We start from the raw sequence: 18704 nt of genomic DNA, 5'->3' as shown, positions 1-18704 counted from the left end.
AATGTCTAGGGTGATGATTGACAATGACTCAGCTGTGAATGTTCTGCCGGTAAGGATGTTAAGATGTTTGGGCAAAACTTAAGAAGACTTAATTCCCACAGCTGAAGATAGAGAGCGGCGTGTGGATGAAGTTTCAGAAAGAGAATTGATTGAGGGCAGATGAGCAAAGGCCAAGTACGTCGTCCCTGCCAGACGCGTGTTTAGTGAGTCCTGAAGAATAGCCCAACACAAAAAGTTCCTCAAGCCACTTACTAGGACTCAGAAGAGACGTTTTTGGGAGAAAGAGCTGCTGCAAAAAGGGAAGAGTCCGTTAAGGTGGAAAATGGACCCACAATTGATATTTCATTCACTGAAAATCATGCGGGGAGTAGGTCCAAATTTGGAAGACCAGCTACTGAAAATAAGTTAGTGGACTACAACGACGATTTATTAAGTGAGGATGATGATTGGAGATGAAAAAAATCAACTTTTGTGTTGGAAAGTTTTACATCACTGTGGATTGTGTGGAAAGTTTCACATCACTGTGGATTGTGTCCCTTGAGTGGTGATGTTGTAGAGAGGTTTAAAATGGTGGAAGAAGAGAATAGGGAATTGATACCCAAACAATCACTGCAAAAAGAAGATCATGCAAATAAACTTCTCGAAAAAAGTTCAAGAGTGATTATCCAAGAGGATCACCCAAATAGGTCTAAATAAGTGATACTTTAGAAGTCTACACCGGCGATGACCAAGCACATAAAGTCGTCGTACACTAAAGCCCACCAAAATAGGAAGCCAGTGTCTAGGGTGTTGATTGATAATGGCTCAGCTGTGATGTCCTGCCGGTAAGGATGTTAAGATGTTTGGGCAAAACTTAAGAAGACTTAATTCCATAGATCAAGATAAAGAACGGCGTGTGGATGAAGCTTCAAAAAGAGAAATGATTGAGGGCAAGGGAGCAAAGGCCAGGTACATCCTACCTGCCAGATGTAAGTTTAGTGAGTCCTGGGGATAGCCCAACACAAAAATTCCTCAGGCCACTTGTTAGGACTCAGACGAGACGGTTGTTGAAAGTAAGAGCTGCTGCAAAATGGGGAGAGTCATCTAAGTTGGAAAATACACCCACAATTGACGTTCTAGTCATTGAAGATCATGTGGGGAGTAAGTCCAAATTTGGAAGATCATCTACTTAAGATAAGTTAATGGACTACGACGACGATTTATCAAGTAAGGATGATGATTAGAGAAGAAAAACAATCAACTTTTGTGTTGGAAAGTTTCACATCACCGTGAATTGTGCCACATGAGTGGTGATGCTGCAGAGAGGTTTAAAATGATGGAAGAAGAGAATATGGAGTTGATACCCAAACAATCAGTACAAATGGAAGATCGTGCTAATAAACTCCTCGAAGGAAGTTCAAGAGTGATTTTCAAAGAGGGTCGCCCAAATAGGCCTAAACAAGTGATACTCGAGAAACCTTCACTAGCCACGACCAAGCACATAAGGTCGTTGTACATAAAAGCCCACGTAAATGGGAAGCCAATGTCTAGGATGTTGATTGACAATGACTCAGCTGTGAATTTCCTGCCGGTAAGGATGTTAAGATGTTTGGGCAAAACATAAGAAGACTTAATTTCCACATATCAAGATAGAGAACGACGTGTGGATGAAGCTTCAAAAAGAGAATTGATTGAGGGCAGAAGAGCAAAGGCCAGGTACGTCCTCCCTGCCAGAAACGAGTTTAGTGAGTCCTAAAGAGTAGCCCTATACCAAAAGTTCTCAAGCCACTTATTAGGACTCAGAAGAGAGGGTTGTTGAGATAGAGAGCTGCTGCAAAAAGAGAAAAGTCTGCTAAGTTGGATAATGGACCCACAATTTATATTTCAGTCACTGAAGATCATGTGGTGAGGAGGTCAAATTTTGGAAAGATCAGCTACTGAAGATAATTTAGTGGACAACGACGACAATTTATTATATGAGGATGATGATTAGAGAAGAAAAACAATCAACTTTTGTGTTGGAAGTTATACATCACTGTGGATTGTGCCACAGGAGTGGTGATGCTGAAGAGAATAGGGAGTTGAAACACGAACAATCAGTTCAAAAGGAAGATCATGCAAATAAACTTCTCAAAGGAAGTTCAAGAGTGATTATCAAAAAAGATCTCCAAATAGGCCTAAACAAGTGATACTTGAGAAGCCTACACCAGCCATGACCAATCACATAAGGCCGTTGTACATCAAAGCCCACGTAAATGGGAAGCCAGTGTCTAGGATGTTGATTGACAATGGCTCAGTTGCGTATGTCCTGCCGGCAAAGATGTTAATATGTTTGGGCAAAACTTAATAAGACTTAATTCTCATACATCAAGATGGAGAACGATGTGGGGATGAAACTTCAAAAAAAGAAATGATTGAAGGCAGGGGAGCAAAGGCCAGGTACGTCCTCTCTGCCAGACGGGAGTTTAGCAAGTCTTAGACAGTAGCCCAACAGAAAAAGTTCCTCAAGCCACTTACTAAGACTCAGAAGAGACGATTGTTGAAAGATTGAGCTGCTGCAAAAAAGGGAAAGTCCTCTAAGTTGGAAAATGAACTCACAATTGATATTTCAGTCACTGAAGATAATGTGAGGAGTAGGTCCAAATTTGGAAGATCAGCTACTGAATATAAGTTAGTGGACGACGACCACGATTTGTTAAGTGAGGATGATGTTTAGAGAAGAAAAACAATCAACTTTTGTGTTGGAAAGTTTCACATCACCGTGGATTGTGCCACAAAAGTGTTGATGCTGCAGAGAGGTTAAAAATGGTGGAAGAAGAGAATAGGGAGTTGATACCCAAACAATCAGTGCAAAAGGAAGATCATGCAAATAAACTACTCGAAAGAACTTCAAGAGTAATTATCAAATATGATCTCCAAATAGGCCTAAACAAGTGATACTCGAGAAGCCTACACCAGCCATGATTGAGCACATAAGGCCGTTGTACATGAAAAAGAATGGCAAGGTCAAAATATGCATCGACTTCCGAAACTTGAACTGTGCAACTCCCAAGGATGTTTACGTGATGCCGATACCTGATATGTTGATCGATTCGGTGGCTAGGCATGAGTTGTTATCCTTCAAAGAGCTATAAACTCGATCTTTTACGATATGATAGGGCACCTCATTGAATGTATATAAACGATATCTTATTGAAATCTAAACAATCTGTTGATCACATCGATCATTTAAGGAAGAGTTCTGTTGATCACATCGATCATTTGAGGAAGAGTTTCCTAAGAATGAGACAACATGAGTTGAAGTTAAACCCGTTGAAATGCGCATTTGGCGTGAAAGCAGGGAACTTTTGGGATTTCTGGTACATCAGAAGAGAGTTGAGGTGGGTAAAAACAAAGCGAAGACTATTATGGAGGCAAATTTACCCAAGAACAAGAAAAAATTACAACGCTTTCTTGGACTAATATATTACTTGAGATGTTTTATCTCTAACCTTTCAGAGAAAACCAAAGAGTTTTTACAATTGTTGAAACTCAAAGATTGCGGGGGGTTCAAATGGGAAAATTCGAATTAGAATGCTTTTGATGTGATCAAGGGATATTTAGCCAATCCGCATGTTCTTATGCCACCTAGGTATGGAATGCCTCTTAAACTATATGTCTCAGCTGCTCATGAATCAATCGGATGCTTGCTAGTTCAAAATAATCACGAAGTAAATGAGAAGGCTATTTATTATTTGAGTAGATTCCTTACTCCAGTAGAAGTGAAATACTCTGTGATTGAGAAGTTATGCTTAACGTTGTATTATGCATGTATTAAGTTAAGACATTACTTGATTCATTCAAGAGTATTTGTTGTGGTTAAAACTGATTTGATTAAATACATGCTTAATAGAATCGTTCTCTCTGGGAGAATTTGGTAAATGGTCTGTAGCATTGGCTGAGTTTATATTGATCTATTATCCCCAAAAGTCAGTGAAAGGCCAAGCTATCGCTGACTTTTTAGCTGATCACCCTTCACTTGATGAGTTTATTGGAGAGCAGGTTGGGTTTCCAGTTTGTGGAGTGGGTGGAATTGAAATTCGATGGATCAAGTACAGAAACAGCAGCCGGAGCTGGTATTGTGATCACCTCCCAAAGAGGTGTGAAAACCGCTATCTTTTAATTTGGGTTTTCCATTCACCAACAATCAAGATGTCTCCTGAACTTACGCACATGCTAGTGCTGATTCAGAAGAGGAATCATCCCTCCATTCAGCCAAGAGAGATTCAGGTACACACATTCAACTTAGATGTAAACTTAGCTGGTGATTGGAGATATGACATAGAACAGGTACTGGAATCTCCTGGGAGATATATGGCTCATGATCTAAAAATGAGAGCTCTTAACTACGTTTTGGTGGATGCCAAAGTTGCTGAATATGAAGAACTGTTGCCGGAGGAGTCGGACAAAAAGAGAACTTCTATGGGGTCTTATTATCAAGAGGTAGAAGATGTGTTGGCTTAGATTCAATTAGCTGGTTCATGTATAGTTCTTTTGCTAAAAAAAAAACTGACAGAGAACCAAAGAAAAAGAATAGCCCTCAACTCCCCAAGGATATGCAGTACACTTTTGACGTATCAAAGACGATGAAGTTTTTGATTTTCTGGTAAAAGAAAAATTCATCACTTTTCAAACAGATCACAGAATAACACCCAAAAAAGAGCTGAATGGTCGAGAATATTGTAAGTACCACAACTCATATAATCATGCCACTATGTCTTGTTGGACTTTCAACAATATTTTGCAAGACATAATTAACAAGGGAGTCTTGAAGTTCCTTGACAAACAAGAGTCCATGACAGTGAATGATTATCCATTTCCCCCAGTAGCTTCTGTCAACGTAAACGTGACAGATTTGAGGGGTCTTCTCGATGAGAAAAGAAGCCGAACCCGTGCAGTGACAGACCCGATGGTTTAGAGGGAAGTCATCTGACCATCAGCACCAAAGATACTCAGACAATAAAACACATATGAAGTTGAATCGCGAAGGATGGAAATCAGGAAAAGGTCAGATGATCAAGATAGAGAACGACGTGTGGATGAACCTTCAAAAAGAGAGATGATTTGAGAGAGATTTGTATCGGAAATGGCTAGATGGTTTGCTCCTTAGATGCATAGGTTTTCCAGAAGCATTAGAAATCATGAAGCAAGTTCACGAGGGAGTTTGCGGAGCGCATCAATCTAAAGTGAAGATGAGATGATTGATAAGAAGGTATGGCTACTATTGGCCATCTATTCTGAAAGATTGCATCAGATATGCGAAGGGTTGCCATCCATGTCATAGGCATGGAAACATCCAAAGGATTCCGGTGGATGAACTCCACAGCGTTTTCACACCATGGTCATTCAAGGGCTAGGCCATGGATTTAATTGGGAAAATTTACCCATCGTCATCTATAGGCTACTCGTTTATCCTTGTGGCCACAGATTTTTCACCAAATGGGTAGAAGCAGTGGCTTTGAATAAGGCGGAACAAGGTAATGTCATTAACTTTGTAAAAAAAAAAAACATCATTGTTGGAACATTTTATGTTCGCAATCTTGATTTTGATGTTAACAAAACTTGTTTTTTGTCTCTAAAGAATTTACGTAAGTGCGCAGAAAGCTACCGAGCCAAAACTTAAGCTATCAAGACGCAAACTGAAAGTGCCAACTAATTGCCCAAACTGAACCAGTCCAACTGAAATACCAAGACCAGTTCAACTGATTGTTCAAGGTGATAGGTGGTTCAGCAGAAGACCTTAAGAAGCTCGGCCAGCTGATGAATAGTTCAACTGATGAAGAGCACAGCTGACCAGTTCAACTGAATCAGTGAAATCAGTTTAGCTGACGAGCCAACTGATTTCACTAGATCAGTTGACCAGTTCAGAGCATCAGTTAGGAGCCGATCAGGTTGCAGAAGAAGACAAGCTTATCTAAGTGGAATCCAGCTTTGCACAAGGGTATGAAAGTAATTGTCCAATCAAAGGACAATAATGAACGTTGCAACAAAGCTTAAAGTCGAGACGTTCCAGAAAGGCAGTCAGAAAGACAAGACACAAATTTCAAGGAACGAATTCAAAATGCAACGAATATAATTGATGAGTCTTGATGTACAGTTACATTGCCCTTATTATATATATACAAGATCAAGACCATCGACATACATGTGTGGAAAAACAAGTGTGTGCGGATGAACACAGATAAGAGAGGGCACGCATAATACATATCAGCTTACAAGAAGCAACCAGCCCAAATTTGAGAGAACACTTCAACATGTTATCAGCTTAAATTAGAAGCATAATTCCCTCAGTGTGTGAGAATACTTTCGTGTTGTATTCATAGATTAGTTTTCTCACACAATCACTCACATATACACATAGAATTGAGCTTATCGAATAGCTGAGTGAGTCTCGCACAAAGACAATAAACTTGTGTATGTAGTCTTTAACACATAGACGTTAAACAAGTGTTGATTGGAAGGTGTTGCCTTCAATCTAGACTAGGAGTTCAGTTAGGCACTAACGTAAGTCCTAAGCTGAGTGGGTTTGTCCAAGGCGTTGTATAAATCAAAGTCTTCCAGTGGAACCTACCTTAGGTGGTAGAAAAGGTGACGTAGGAGCAGTTGAAGTCTCCGAACATCCATAAACATATATTGTGTTCCTAATTGTCTAACTATTGCTTTAAAACTGATTGATCAGTTTAAGCTGATATCAGTTCAGTTCTCACCATAACTGAACCGATACAAGCTCAAACTGATCCTCCTTATTTCAATTATTTAGTTCACACAAGCTAAAAACTTTAAACTGATCAGCTTTCTTTACGAATGATTACTTCGATTATTTTCCGCTTGAGTTAAAACCAAACTCGATTTAATTCATCGGTGTTTACATTCTTATAACACGAGCTATTGCATCTCATTGATAATATTGTGTTTGAAGCAACCTCGCAGGTGCTCAGAACGGATCTTATCAATCATTAATAGATTTGGAATTCCAGAGTCACTAACCACAGATCAAGGAACTATGTTCACGGGTTCGGATATGGGGGAATTCGCAGAAGACTATGGAACCAAGTTGATAAACTCATCTCCTCATTACCCACAATCCAATATTAGGCCGAAGCATCAAACAAAGTTCTGATAAAGATTCCATAAGTTTGATAAAGATTCCACAGAAGATGATGGAAGTGAATCTCAAGAATTGGCCAAGTCTATTGTCAGAGACGTTGTGGGCATATAGAACATCTAAAAGGGCTGCAACTAGAGTAAGTCCATTTGCCCTCACCTTTGGCAACGATGCAGTGCTGCCATTAGAGATTATGGTACCATCAAGCGAGTGGCAAAACAGAACGAACTCTCCCCTGCACATTACAGTGAGGCAATGATCATGGAATTAGAAGAAATTGATGAATTGAGAATCCGAACATATTGTTATGTTACAGAAGCAGAAAGTGGCAAGGATCTCCAACAGAAGAATCAACAAGAAAAGTTCTCAAGAAGGAGATTGTGTGGAAAACCATACTGCCCCTGGGAACAAAGGACAGAGATTTAGGCAATTGGTCTCCAAATTGGGAAAGACCATGCATATTGGCTATCAAGTTTAGATGACCAACCGCATATTTTAAATGGCAAGTATCTAAAGCCATATTTTCCAAGTATGAGGGAAGGAAAAGAAAGAGGGAGTGACTAAAGAAAGCAGAGAGGTTGATATCCAGCGGAGAATTGGCCTTTTGACAACTTTGGCATATCTTTGTATTTTACTACTTACATATTGTGAAATACGAAGAACAAAGTAGACTCTATAGCCACTCTCAAAGATAAATTTTTGTTTGAACAGTAATAATTCGAGTCCACATTAGCTTTCAGTCTACTTGAAAAGAAATTAAGTGTGTGGGGAGTCGGCCTTATGGCCACTTGTACAAGCATTTGATTGATGTTTCAATTATTCTTATATTCAAAAAATCATTGATAAGGTAAGGTATACAGCCATACGTAAATTGGTTGTTTGCGTGTGCAGTGACGACCCATGAAGTAGGCGTTTGGGCCACCTAAAAAATATGGCAAGAAAGAGTTACAGAGAGCAGGGAGTTAAGTTTGTCGGGCAAGACAACGAAGAATAAAGAAAGAACATGGTAGAATAAGAGCGCTATGCAAACCACAAAAAAGCTCGGAAGTTTTATTTTGGTATAAAAGTAGGCTAACTAGCCACTTTTGTATGCATTTAGTTCTTTGTTGGAAGACTTCATCTGAAATAGGCCGTAGGGCCACTAATCTAAATATTTGTTTGTTATGATTGAAAAATGAAAATGATCAAATGAAGTTGGCTAAGAGGCCATTTTTATCATATTGGGTTCATTTCGTTTCGCTAGGGAATCAATTGAGGAAATAATCACGAGTGGAGAGTTTTTAAGGCCAACCTATGGTTTTGCTGGAAATTGATGAAATGAGTGAGACTAATTGGATTATGGAATGAAAACCAATGGAAAAGCTCATTTCTAACGCCTAACACCCAATATCCAACATCAAAGTCAACTCCTCGTTATTTCCCAACCAACATCCAACAATCAAAATGTCAAACCAGTAATCACTGAATATAAAGCGGAGTCACCGCATGCAGGAACAGTAAGTAAACGTGTATGCAGGAAAGGGGTCCGACTGAAGTACAATGCATAAGACGTGTATGCGAGAAAAAGGTCCGACTGAACTGCAATGCATGAATGCTAGGGATGAAAGAGTTTCAAGTGAATGCAGCATATAAGATCACGTTTGGGTTTAGACTCACCCGTGTTACAAGATGCTATGAACTGACATGAGCCCTCAGGTCTTGAGTTCGCTAACGAATGGAAGTCAAACAATGACCAATCCCCAAACCAGCGCTACCTGCTAAGAAAAAACATGCCAATGACATATACAAAAAAGATAAACAAGTAAAAGATGATAAAATGTCTAAAGAGGAAACGCATCAGTAAAGCTTCTACAAAACAAATCCCGTGAACAAAACATAACTGTTGTTTATAACTGTTGCATGCCAGTCAACCAAACAAAAGAAGATTCATGGAAATAAAGCTCGGAGTTGCTCCCACTTGGCTAGACACTCTGATTGTGTGTTCTCGGCCTCTTGAAGCTATCTTGTCCAGGTTTGATATTCATCTTTAAGGCCAAGAAGTTGTTGGTCAATAGTGCATGAGCTTTTCCTGTTGTTCATCAAGGTAGCTAAGGTTTCAGCGTCATCCAGCAAGGTAACCATTCTAGCTCGGCGCCTCTGGATCTCTTTCTCTAGCCTCTTAACTTCGTTCTCCTCCACGTCATAGCTGGTTGTCGCCGCAACAATTTGCTCGCGAATGACCGTGTCATGCCTGTTTAAATCTTCTTTCTTATCACGTTTACTCTGGAAAGATATACGATGAGATATCATATCCGCGCTAAATAGCAAAGGCCGCATCTGATTGAGAAAATATGGTCGAAAGATCATCAAGTATATCGAACCCCGAGGCAGCAAATTCTGGGGAAGCCTTGATAATATAGACATATGCAAGCCAAGGCCGAGGAAGTTTCGAACTGCCCTCTTGGAATGAGCAATAGCCTCCTGTCAAGATTGGAGGTCACAGAGGAAACATTATCTGAGAAACTTAGATCAACCTGGCTCTCTGGCTCGTCAATAAGTCTGAGTCAGTCCCTCCGAGATGTCAGATCCTGTCAAATAAACAAAGTCAAAGTTGGGCATGACAGGTATTTAAGGACATCCAAGACAGAGATAGGTGAATAAAATTACCACTAAAGGAGTAGCGTCAGCAGGTATGAAGCTGGAGCTGGGCTAGGCCAGAATATTTATTACTCGGTTGTTTGGGAAAGAGGGATGAGTCATCTTTGCCGAGGGTAATTGGATCATCGAAAGTGTTGCTAGGACGAGAAATCAGCCTGGTCGGTCGGCGATACCTAGTCGAACGGCGGGTAGGGTATCGCCGACCGACAGTTTGAAGTCTAGGTGCGAATTTTCTAGTCGGGACAACTTTAGATACAACTTTTACCTTCGAGGAGTTGGGTTTCGGTGGCACAATGACCGAACCCTGCTTAGTTTTCACACTCCTGGGGGATTCATCAAGCTTCAAGCGTCCTTGGGTATCCACTTTTACAAGTTTAGCAACAATGGGGGCGTCTTTGTCTGATATCAAATCTCGCTTGCGAGCACCTGCATGAAACACCTAGGTGATACAGAAATAACAAACATTGGTGACAAATGAACTGTTTAAACATAAATGCATGTGAAACCAGAGTGTCGAACTACTGAAGGAATCATATCAAGGTACCGAGACCTCCACCGGACAGCGAATGGCTCAGCCAATTTGTGGTCCAGTTGCACAATCGGACTAACAAATCTTTGGGGCAGTGCAGAGAGGAGTTGCATAGTGGCCTTAGAGAATTTCCTAGACACAACTTCTGAGGCAATGTGTGTCAAGTCCACCGGAAATGATAAAGTAGCGTGAGGGATTGCCGGTGAAAACCAAAACTTGTATGCGTACAAAGAGGGATTGTAAAACTCAAGGACCAACTTGATTTGTTGTTGTATGGTGGGCGCGTAAAAGAACAATCCATTATCAACAATTGGTGATGGATATATTGAGTCAAGAGTAATGCTGCAACCTCGTCAAGGGATAGGCCATGAAAAATCAAGATAAGCACCAACCCAGAGAGGCTGTGTCTGACAAGAAAGACTAGGTCGTCGGGGTAGGTTGAGTAATTCGAGTTTCAGTTGCTGCAAGTAGTTTATCAACTCCAGGGTAGAGTCAGCAGGATTATCAACGAAATAAAGGGAGTCAGGCTCTACTACAAATAATCCAAGGAACAGAGATGTATCATAAAGAGTTATAGATAATGGACCAAAAGGGAAGATGAAAACATTGCAAGAGGGGGACCAAAACCTAAAAATACAATTGAATAAAACAGACTGTTTAGTAATTTTCATCTTGAAAATCATGACTCTCGAACTTGGGCGAAACTTTACTCTTGCTGGGACCAGACTTTGATCAATACTTCAGGTAGGAAGGCTGCTCTACTTTAGGCAGCAGGATGCAGCTGAAAACTTTGAAAAGAAGACAGCTTTTCAAAAGACTTTGATCGAGACTTAGGGTTATTTCTTGATGGACTTGGGGCAGAGTTTTGGCTTGGAAATGTTGCTGCGAAGTGCTTCAAAAGACCCCTACAGAGGCTTCAAAATTTGGACAGAAAAAAAAGCTTCTTTGCTTGAATCTTAGGGTTATTTCTTGATCGACTTCGGGTAGAGTTTTGGCTTGGAAATGTTTCTGCTAAGTGCTTCGAAAGACTGCTGCAGAGGCTTCAAAATTTGGACAGAAATCCGATTCGAAATGCCGCTGAATTCTCGAAACTCTGATAGTGTAGTAATGGTTGACCGAAACTCAGCTCTTGTGCATGAAGATGGCAGGGTATTTGGTGCTTTGGGTGTGATTTCACCCAATCTATGGCCACTGTTTATGGGCTAAGATGGTTAGCAGCTGTTACCACTCAATTATGGTTGATAATGGCTATTAAAAGGGCTGTTACAACTCCATCTTAAATCAGCTGAATGTGGCCCTTTGAATTTTCGAAATTATGGTGCATTCTCGTTTTTCGGTTTTCAGACCCCTAACATTTTATTGCCCAATTAGCTTTATGTTCCAATTCCACAAGCAAATGACAATGCTTTCCATAAACTAACGGATAGGAAGACATACCTAATGATATTTTAAAAGTAGCATTCGATATATCCAAATTACATTATTAAGTCGCAAAGACCAATCTTTTCGATTTTAATTAAGCTTTTTCCAATTGAACAATCTGAAATAAGTAAAATTTAATTTTTGTTTTATAAATCTTCAAATTCTCATACGCACCATTGCTGACATACCTAATGATGTTTTAAAACCAGTTATGCGAAAGTGTATCATTAAGTTGCAAAGACCAATCTTTTCGATTTGAATTAATTATTTACCTATTGACTAGTCTGAATTATTTTCAAAGAATTGATTTGTCATGAAAAGATATAATTTTTTCTTTATAAAATATTAGAATTCTCATATGCATCATTTCTAAGTTACTTAAGTTGCAATTTGCACAATTTATTGTCATTATCCATGTTTGGATTTAAAGTTTATGTTAATCTATAAGCTTTGCACAGCCCTAGTGGTTCCATCGATACTCACCTAGAGAACTTCAGTGAGCAATTGTGACCTCTGTCTCCGTGCAGGTGGGTGGGGTCTATAAGAAACAAAAGGTCTAGACTCTAGAGAAAATAATGCTCATAAAGACAGTCAAATGCCTGCTGCACTCACTTTTTTTGAGTGTTGGTACCGAGTTTAACTATTGTGCATGTTTGAAAAGTCATCCTTATCCGTCTTATATTTGTGTGCTTCATTTTTTTCTTCTTTTCTCATTTTTGTGACAGGTAACTTACACTGTTGGTAGGGATCCATTGTCCATAAAAACTATTGTAGCTGAAACTTCTCCTTTATTTACTGCTCCGATGATTGTAAGAACAACTTTATTGCGACTAGCTAGAGTTTGATTGCTTTGTAATGATGCATAAGATTGTGGAATGTATCTCTCTGACCTTGCTCCTTTTCCCTTGTCACATTGCAATTTTTTTCAAATCATTATTACGATTCTCCTGTCATCATCAATGGAACTCGCTGATCTCCATCACAGATTTCTTTAATCTGGAACAGTTTGTGCTATTAAATGGTTCTCAATTTCTCGATTTGTCAGCTATCTGAGTACTATTAGTAATAATAAAATGTATATCAGCTGGATTGCTGATTTAATTATAGTGAAGATTTAATCATTTATGAGATGATAGTTACTACTCTCGTTTCATATCCACTTCCAATGCAGGTTTTGGTGAACAAAAATACTGCTAGTGCGAGTGAAATCGTGAGTACTTGAGAATACTAATCTGCTTTCTATTCAGTTTCCTATGGGTACTGTTTTTTTAAAATTTAAAAAAATGGTTCTTTCTTGCAGGTTGCTACTGCACTTCATGATAACTGTAGAGCTGTTCTCGTGGGAGAAAGGACTTACGGAAAGGTTTTAATTGCCATAGTTTTTGACATTATTGTTTTAATGCTACTCTTATTTCAACTGGTTTTCCTCAAAATCTTGTAAATGTAAGTTATATTCTGGTAATGTTGATTGAGGATTTAAGACTGCTGTTTAAGATTCTAATTTCAGATTATCGCAGCAACGTTATGGGGTTCAGGCTTATGACATTATCATAACATTTTGCCCAGTGCCTTCTTACAGGGTCTGATTCAATCTGTCTTTGAGCTCAGTGATGGATCTGGTGTTGTGGTCACCATGGGGAAGTATGTCACCCCAAATCATATGGACATAAATGGGAATGGGATTGACCCAGATTTTCGTACTTTACCTGGTAAGAACTCCTAATTTCTTGTATTGATTTAATCAATTAAAACCAGTATAGCTACATATCAGAATTCATGTGTTAACTGCAGCCTGGAATGAAGTCACCGGATATCTATCCAAGTGCCACAAGCAACGAGAAGGAAAATTGGAAATCACTGGAGTTTCAGCTCCAGCTTATATATATGGCTGAAAGGTGGCGTCTGAAGACGATGTTGCTCTTACGCGTGCTTCTCAAGGTCTCCTACTTGGCCTGAGCACGGGTAAGATGTTTTTGTGCTTTTATTTTGATGGATTTTTTGTTTCTTTTAACTGCTAAGATCCATAGTATAGTTAAAATATTTTTACACAGGCCGAAAAATCATATGCCAGAGGAAGCTTGCTGGTTGTGCTAATAACTAGTGGGGGTCATTCTTTATTTAGTAAAGTGTGCTCTTGGGAGCCAGATTTCATTACAGGATTTTATGTTGAATTTGTTAATCCTCTTCTCCAGCCACGTACCATATAAATTAGCGCTCCCATCACATGCACTTGGTTTTGGAAACCTTTTGATAAAAGGACAAATTTTGAAATAAGTTTTAGTTGACTTGCGAGGGAATGAAATTTGATGCACTGATGAATTAAATCAATCAAGCAGTTACCAGAGGTCTCTCCTTGATATAATAATAAGTAGAGGTATAAATATACTTGGAGATCAAGAATTCCAGCAGCGGAAAGAGGCGAAACCTTTATAGGTCCATAGGATGTGTGAATAAAATAAAATCTCTTTTCTGTTCTTTCACCTTTTGCATGAGTTAGTACCATGTTACAGTGGGAAGACGGTCAGAAAAGAAAAAAAGAGCATATCAAACATTTATGTTTCAAATCTTTCGTGTCTATGTGAATTAAATTATTTTTAAATTTAATTTAGTAATTTGTGACACGTCTATTTACGTGGAACAAGAGATTGAAACCGACTCGCTGAAGATCCAAGAAGAAAATAAGACAACCTTGTGTCTTTTACTTTCCCGTACCTTTTATACCTATTTGAGCACCTCTTCTTGCTTGTAGTATCCAACAAACCAATGCCTCCTTCCTTAAGTTTTCTTATATTCCCTAACACAGAACTCTCTTTCATTTTCTCTTCAGTGCAAGAAAGCTATGATTCTTACTACTTTATATATAAACTGAATATAGCAAATGGAAATAGCTTCTTCATTGGACACCATTCCTTATCCCCTTGTTTTCAAATTTATCCAAGCATTCCCAGAAGGCAGTTATGGATACCGGAATACTCTGTCTGGTCTGCATTTTCCTCATCTCGGGTAAGTTTGTTCTTTCTTGAGTGCGAGCTGCTCCAAATATATCGCGATACCTATTTTCTATAATCATATCGTTATTCTAATCTCCGATAACCTTATCAAAAGAAAAGCAACTATTTCAAGAGATTTCTACCTTCTATGGATCCTTGCATTTTGCATGATGTAACTTTTCTTAAATTTTAATTAAAACTTGAGATATTAAATTATGGCATATAAGTTCATATTTTATTTATCATTAACATCTTATTATTATATTAAGCATCATATATTTGGAGGAACTATTTTGATTATTTTAAGTAAAGGGAACGTACACAAGTACCTCTATCATTTAAATAAAAATGATATAAAAATTTATTTAATGAATTTCACCTCACCTATAATTTACATGTCCTCAAAATATGGGGAGTCATGATTTGGCATGTATCTCAACTGATTTACTGGCTCCAGGCATAGTGGGCCAGAGCACACTTTCCTCTTATCGCTCCAATCACTCTCTGCACGGGCTCTGTTATACGATTGGGCCCATTCTTTTTCTATACCAGTATGCAAATAATAACGTGCTTCACTCATCAATACATGCATCCGTTGCTTAAAGTCGCATTATTATGTATTTTTACTCAAGAGTTGAACAATATTCCATCGGCTATATCACACGAAATCCCCTGCTTGATCTAAAGATTACATCGGTCTATGAGATGACTTTGATTTTTCTTCAAACTAAAGATTACATCTTCCACATTCAGATACAAATGTATCAGGAAAACCATCATCGAAAACCATCAAAGAAAGTAAAAAACTTGACTATCAAGATATCGACACGGCGTTTCCAGCTAGTACCCAGAGAGATACAGCTCCGGGGTATGTTCCCATTGTCAATCCTACAACACCAGGCACAACTCCTATCGAAAATCCAACCAGCCCAGCTCCACCAACCATCTCAGGGCCAATTACAACACCACCTACATCATCAAGTGGGTCATGGTGCATCGCCAATCCCACTGCCTCGCAAACTGCTTTACAGGTAGCTTTGGACTATGCATGTGGCTACGGAGTAGCAGACTGTTCAGCAATTCAACCTGGTGCACTTTGCTATGATCCCAATACGCTGCGTGACCATGCTTCTTATGCTTTTAATGACTACTACCAGAAGAATCCAATTTCCACTAGCTGTGAATTTGGAGGAGCCGCACAGCTGTCTTACACCGACCCAAGTAAGATTTTGGACTCTCTCAAATTATTTGCCAACGGTTAAAGATCCAGTCGATCTGATAACAAGACTTATTAGCATATTTTAAAATTTTGTGAAAAATTTCGGAGGAAAGTGCAATTGAAATGTCAAATATTCAATTTGAGACCGCTCTTCTATTCCTCATGGATGTCTGTCTATCCAAATTGCTGAAACCGTTGAGTAAAATATCTAAAATTCCATCATATTGATCAGGTCATGGGAACTGTCGTTACGTATTATCCACCAGCACCCCCACGACAACACCCATAACAACACCCACAACTACTCCCGCAATTCCAATGCCGCCCAGGTAAAGTTATGACGTAAAAAAATTTAAACACGTTAGTTTTACGGACTGAGATGAAAATTTCGGGAACTTCCATTGCAGCATAACTACGCCTATCAATCCTTACACACCAGGAGTGGGAAATGGCTTTGGTTCAGAACCAACGGGCTATGATTATGGTACCGAACCAACAGGCCCTCCAAGTTCAGCAGAGACCGTATCACACAGCCTACCGCTACCCGCCATCATGACCTCTCTCATATGGACAGTTTCTGTTGCCAGTTATCTCTAGACAAGGTGGTTATGACCTCCCAAAGGAAGATAGCAGTTAACTTGGCTGTTTCCGAGCTTCACAAAATTTTGAGACGGAGATATAGAATTATATAAATCTCGATGTCTTAATCATACAGCAATCATTGGAAGTTATTAGATCGAGTAGAGAGCGAGGGAGGAATATCAGAAATCAGAATATTCTAGTTAATTAATAATAGCCAATTTTTTAAGTCGATGAGCATGTTTAGACAAGAATGCCTGGTTCAGAGCAATTATAGTGAACAGATGTGTAAAATATTCAGCAATAATTAGTAATCAAATGATTATAATATTACATTAATCATGCGCCGATTCCATAATACTCTGATTCACAAACTCACCTCCATTGAGTTTCAGCTTCAAAATTTTCAGTGAGTTTTCAGAGTATTCACTAAAAGATGATCAGATACATGAAGCAACACGTGTGTCCCATTAAAACAAAGTTTTATAAAATCAGGACCTAAAATACAGTACATTCTTTGATCCTAAAACGTGTACAAAAGTCTGATCTTGAGCTGTTAAGTAATAACTTTACAAGTGTAGCTTCTCTAACTTAAAAATTGGATCAAAAGCAAGCATGACACAATAATAATACAGATGATAGCTAATGTGGCGAAGATTGAACCTTGATCAAAGGATCTTGCCAAGCTGCCAGGTCTATAGAAATGCTGGAAAGCCAGATAAGCCGCTATTAACAATGAAAGAATGATACCTTCCTGTGTTCCCCTGCAGCGAGACTCAATCAGCTCAAATGGCATAAATAGCACAGGTCGATTAGTTATAATTCGTATACCAACCTCAGCCGACTCGTAACTTGATTGGGGGCCAAGATCACCAAGAGTAATGTTATGAAAGGCAACTCCAGTTCTCCTGTAAATCAGTGGGAAACCATTTCCTTCATGCGAGATTTATTATATTATATGGTTTAAATATTGCACAAGTAACTGCAAGCAGGGTAGCAGATCATTCAACACCACCGTCATCAAACTGTCTTATAATTTGATAACAGACCATAATTGGGGTAGGGGGTTAAATCAGATAATTTTAAAACGTGAAAACATCTATTACGCTCAAGAGCTTCAACTTAGAATTTGTACCAGTCCAGTTTTCTATGTTTCCTAAACAAGAAATTCAGTGAAATCCCAATTGGTGCGTGTTAACTATATCGAAGAAAAGGGAAAGTCCTACCAGGTATGAAGAAGAAAAGGCGAACAAGAAGTGCCAAGAAAGCAGTCCAAATGCCATATTCACCTCTGCAAACCACTTTTGAGTAAGCCACCAAAGAAAAGTAACATATCAAGCAGTAAATTCATTATGAACTAATACACATAATTAAATTAATCGTCTCTATTATCAAAACATTATTAAAAATGCTTACTTTATCCATGAGACAATGCTTGCAGGTGCTTGTAGGGCAAATAAAGGAGCAAGAAACGATCTATGAATGCTTGTGCCCCTTGCTAACATTAGAACCCTGAAAAAAGAAAGTTAATAACCTCTTGTAACAAAATCTCGAAATATAACCCCAAAAATGGAACGATTTATTGCACACTCACTCGAAGAATTTCAAATCAGATCCAAGAAGGATTATTTTACGGGAATCAATAATACATAAACAAAGTAGCAAACATACGCGGTGGAAATAGTGGAGACCCACTGCAGATTAGGAGGTGTTAACAGCCCCGAATGACAAACAGCACCAAACCCATATCCTTTCTTGTTCATCACCAACTCGCTGCATCACAAACATGTGTTACAAATAAACTTGAAATAAGATCAAAGGTCAAGAAAGGCATCAGAAAAATCAACAGAACGAGCTTTGTTTCTCTAGTAACCCCTTAATTTTTAAGACAATTACCGGAGTGGATTGAAACTGAGGGAGCTAAGTCTGTGCCCCTGCACTTGAAGAGAGCTACGACAAACAATTCTGGTTTGATGCAAGGGGCATATTTTCTGGGTAGAAACTCTTAGCTTGTTAAACGGAGAGGGAGAGCGAGTACACAGTGAAAGTGTCAGCATTTTATCACGTCTTTGTAAGAATCTCCGGTTCGCTTGTTTTGGTTTTGGCCGGAATTTGAGAAAACGTAGTAGTGTTCAGAATATATTGGAGCATGCACAAAGAAAATGAAAATGGTGGTCTTTTATATTATAATTTTTTTTTTTTGAA

The 18704-nt window shown here is 38.9% G+C and overlaps 3 protein-coding genes and 1 long non-coding RNA gene across 7 annotated transcripts in view; 2 read left to right on the top strand and 2 right to left on the bottom strand.

Annotated features, from left to right (window-relative positions):
- Positions 1–14013, top strand: part of LOC140988124 (carboxyl-terminal-processing peptidase 1, chloroplastic) — a 48502-nt gene extending 34489 nt beyond the window's left edge. Inside the window, exons 8-13 of one of the 4 annotated variants that reach the window (XM_073457069.1) lie at positions 12437–12520; positions 12883–12921; positions 13012–13074; positions 13291–13420; positions 13503–13673; positions 13763–14013. In XM_073457069.1, coding sequence (XP_073313170.1) covers positions 12437–12520; positions 12883–12921; positions 13012–13074; positions 13291–13420; positions 13503–13603 — 417 coding nt within the window. In that variant the 3' untranslated portion in view covers positions 13604–13673; positions 13763–14013. Of the gene's footprint in view, positions 1–12436; positions 12521–12882; positions 12922–13011; positions 13075–13277; positions 13421–13502; positions 13674–13762 lie in introns of those variants that run through there. The other 3 variants (XM_073457070.1, XM_073457072.1, XM_073457073.1) reach the window with 3 other exon arrangements.
- On the bottom strand, positions 3989–12285 carry LOC140988128 (uncharacterized). The gene is made up of 2 exons (XR_012177299.1): positions 9965–12285; positions 3989–9933 (listed from the first exon to the last, which is right to left on the bottom strand). It is a non-coding gene; the product is annotated as an uncharacterized lncRNA (long non-coding RNA).
- Positions 14014–14455: 442 nt separating the features above from the next.
- Positions 14456–16983, top strand: LOC140988126 (uncharacterized). The gene is made up of 4 exons (XM_073457075.1): positions 14456–14714; positions 15455–15922; positions 16153–16249; positions 16328–16983. The coding sequence occupies exons 1-4, from the start codon at positions 14669–14671 to the stop codon at positions 16515–16517; spliced, it is 801 nt and encodes a 266-aa protein (XP_073313176.1). The 5' UTR covers positions 14456–14668; the 3' UTR covers positions 16518–16983.
- Positions 16963–18654, bottom strand: LOC140988127 (cold-regulated 413 inner membrane protein 2, chloroplastic-like). Its single transcript, XM_073457076.1, has 6 exons — positions 18396–18654; positions 18171–18272; positions 17916–18011; positions 17726–17790; positions 17335–17407; positions 16963–17263 (listed from the first exon to the last, which is right to left on the bottom strand). The coding sequence occupies exons 1-6, from the start codon at positions 18554–18556 to the stop codon at positions 17086–17088; spliced, it is 675 nt and encodes a 224-aa protein (XP_073313177.1). The 5' UTR covers positions 18557–18654; the 3' UTR covers positions 16963–17085.
- Positions 18655–18704: the final 50 nt, after the last annotated feature.

Source organism: Primulina huaijiensis, chromosome 11, assembly GCF_012295235.1.
Source record: "Primulina huaijiensis isolate GDHJ02 chromosome 11, ASM1229523v2, whole genome shotgun sequence".
Taxonomy (NCBI): domain Eukaryota; kingdom Viridiplantae; phylum Streptophyta; class Magnoliopsida; order Lamiales; family Gesneriaceae; genus Primulina; species Primulina huaijiensis.
Note: the sequence above shows the minus strand (reverse complement) of the source record. Positions and strands in the feature narration are given on the sequence as shown.

What these genes read in the sequence shown, in the direction of transcription:
- LOC140988126 (XM_073457075.1), top strand. Translation starts at nt 14,669, where the DNA reads ATGGATACCGGAATACTCTGTCTGGTCTGCATTTTCCTCATCTCGG. An exon ending in CTGCATTTTCCTCATCTCGG is followed by an intron (nt 14,715 to 15,454) that starts GTAAGTTTGTTC and finishes TTCCACATTCAG; the next exon opens with ATACAAATGTATCAGGAAAA. An exon ending in GCTGTCTTACACCGACCCAA is followed by an intron (nt 15,923 to 16,152) that starts GTAAGATTTTGG and finishes CATATTGATCAG; the next exon opens with GTCATGGGAACTGTCGTTAC.
- LOC140988127 (XM_073457076.1), bottom strand. Translation starts at nt 18,556, where the DNA reads ATGCTGACACTTTCACTGTGTACTCGCTCTCCCTCTCCGTTTAACAAG. An exon ending in CTCAGTTTCAATCCACTCCG is followed by an intron (nt 18,273 to 18,395) that starts GTAATTGTCTTA and finishes TTTGTGATGCAG; the next exon opens with CGAGTTGGTGATGAACAAGA. An exon ending in CAAGTTACGAGTCGGCTGAG is followed by an intron (nt 17,264 to 17,334) that starts GTTGGTATACGA and finishes GTCTCGCTGCAG; the next exon opens with GGGAACACAGGAAGGTATCA.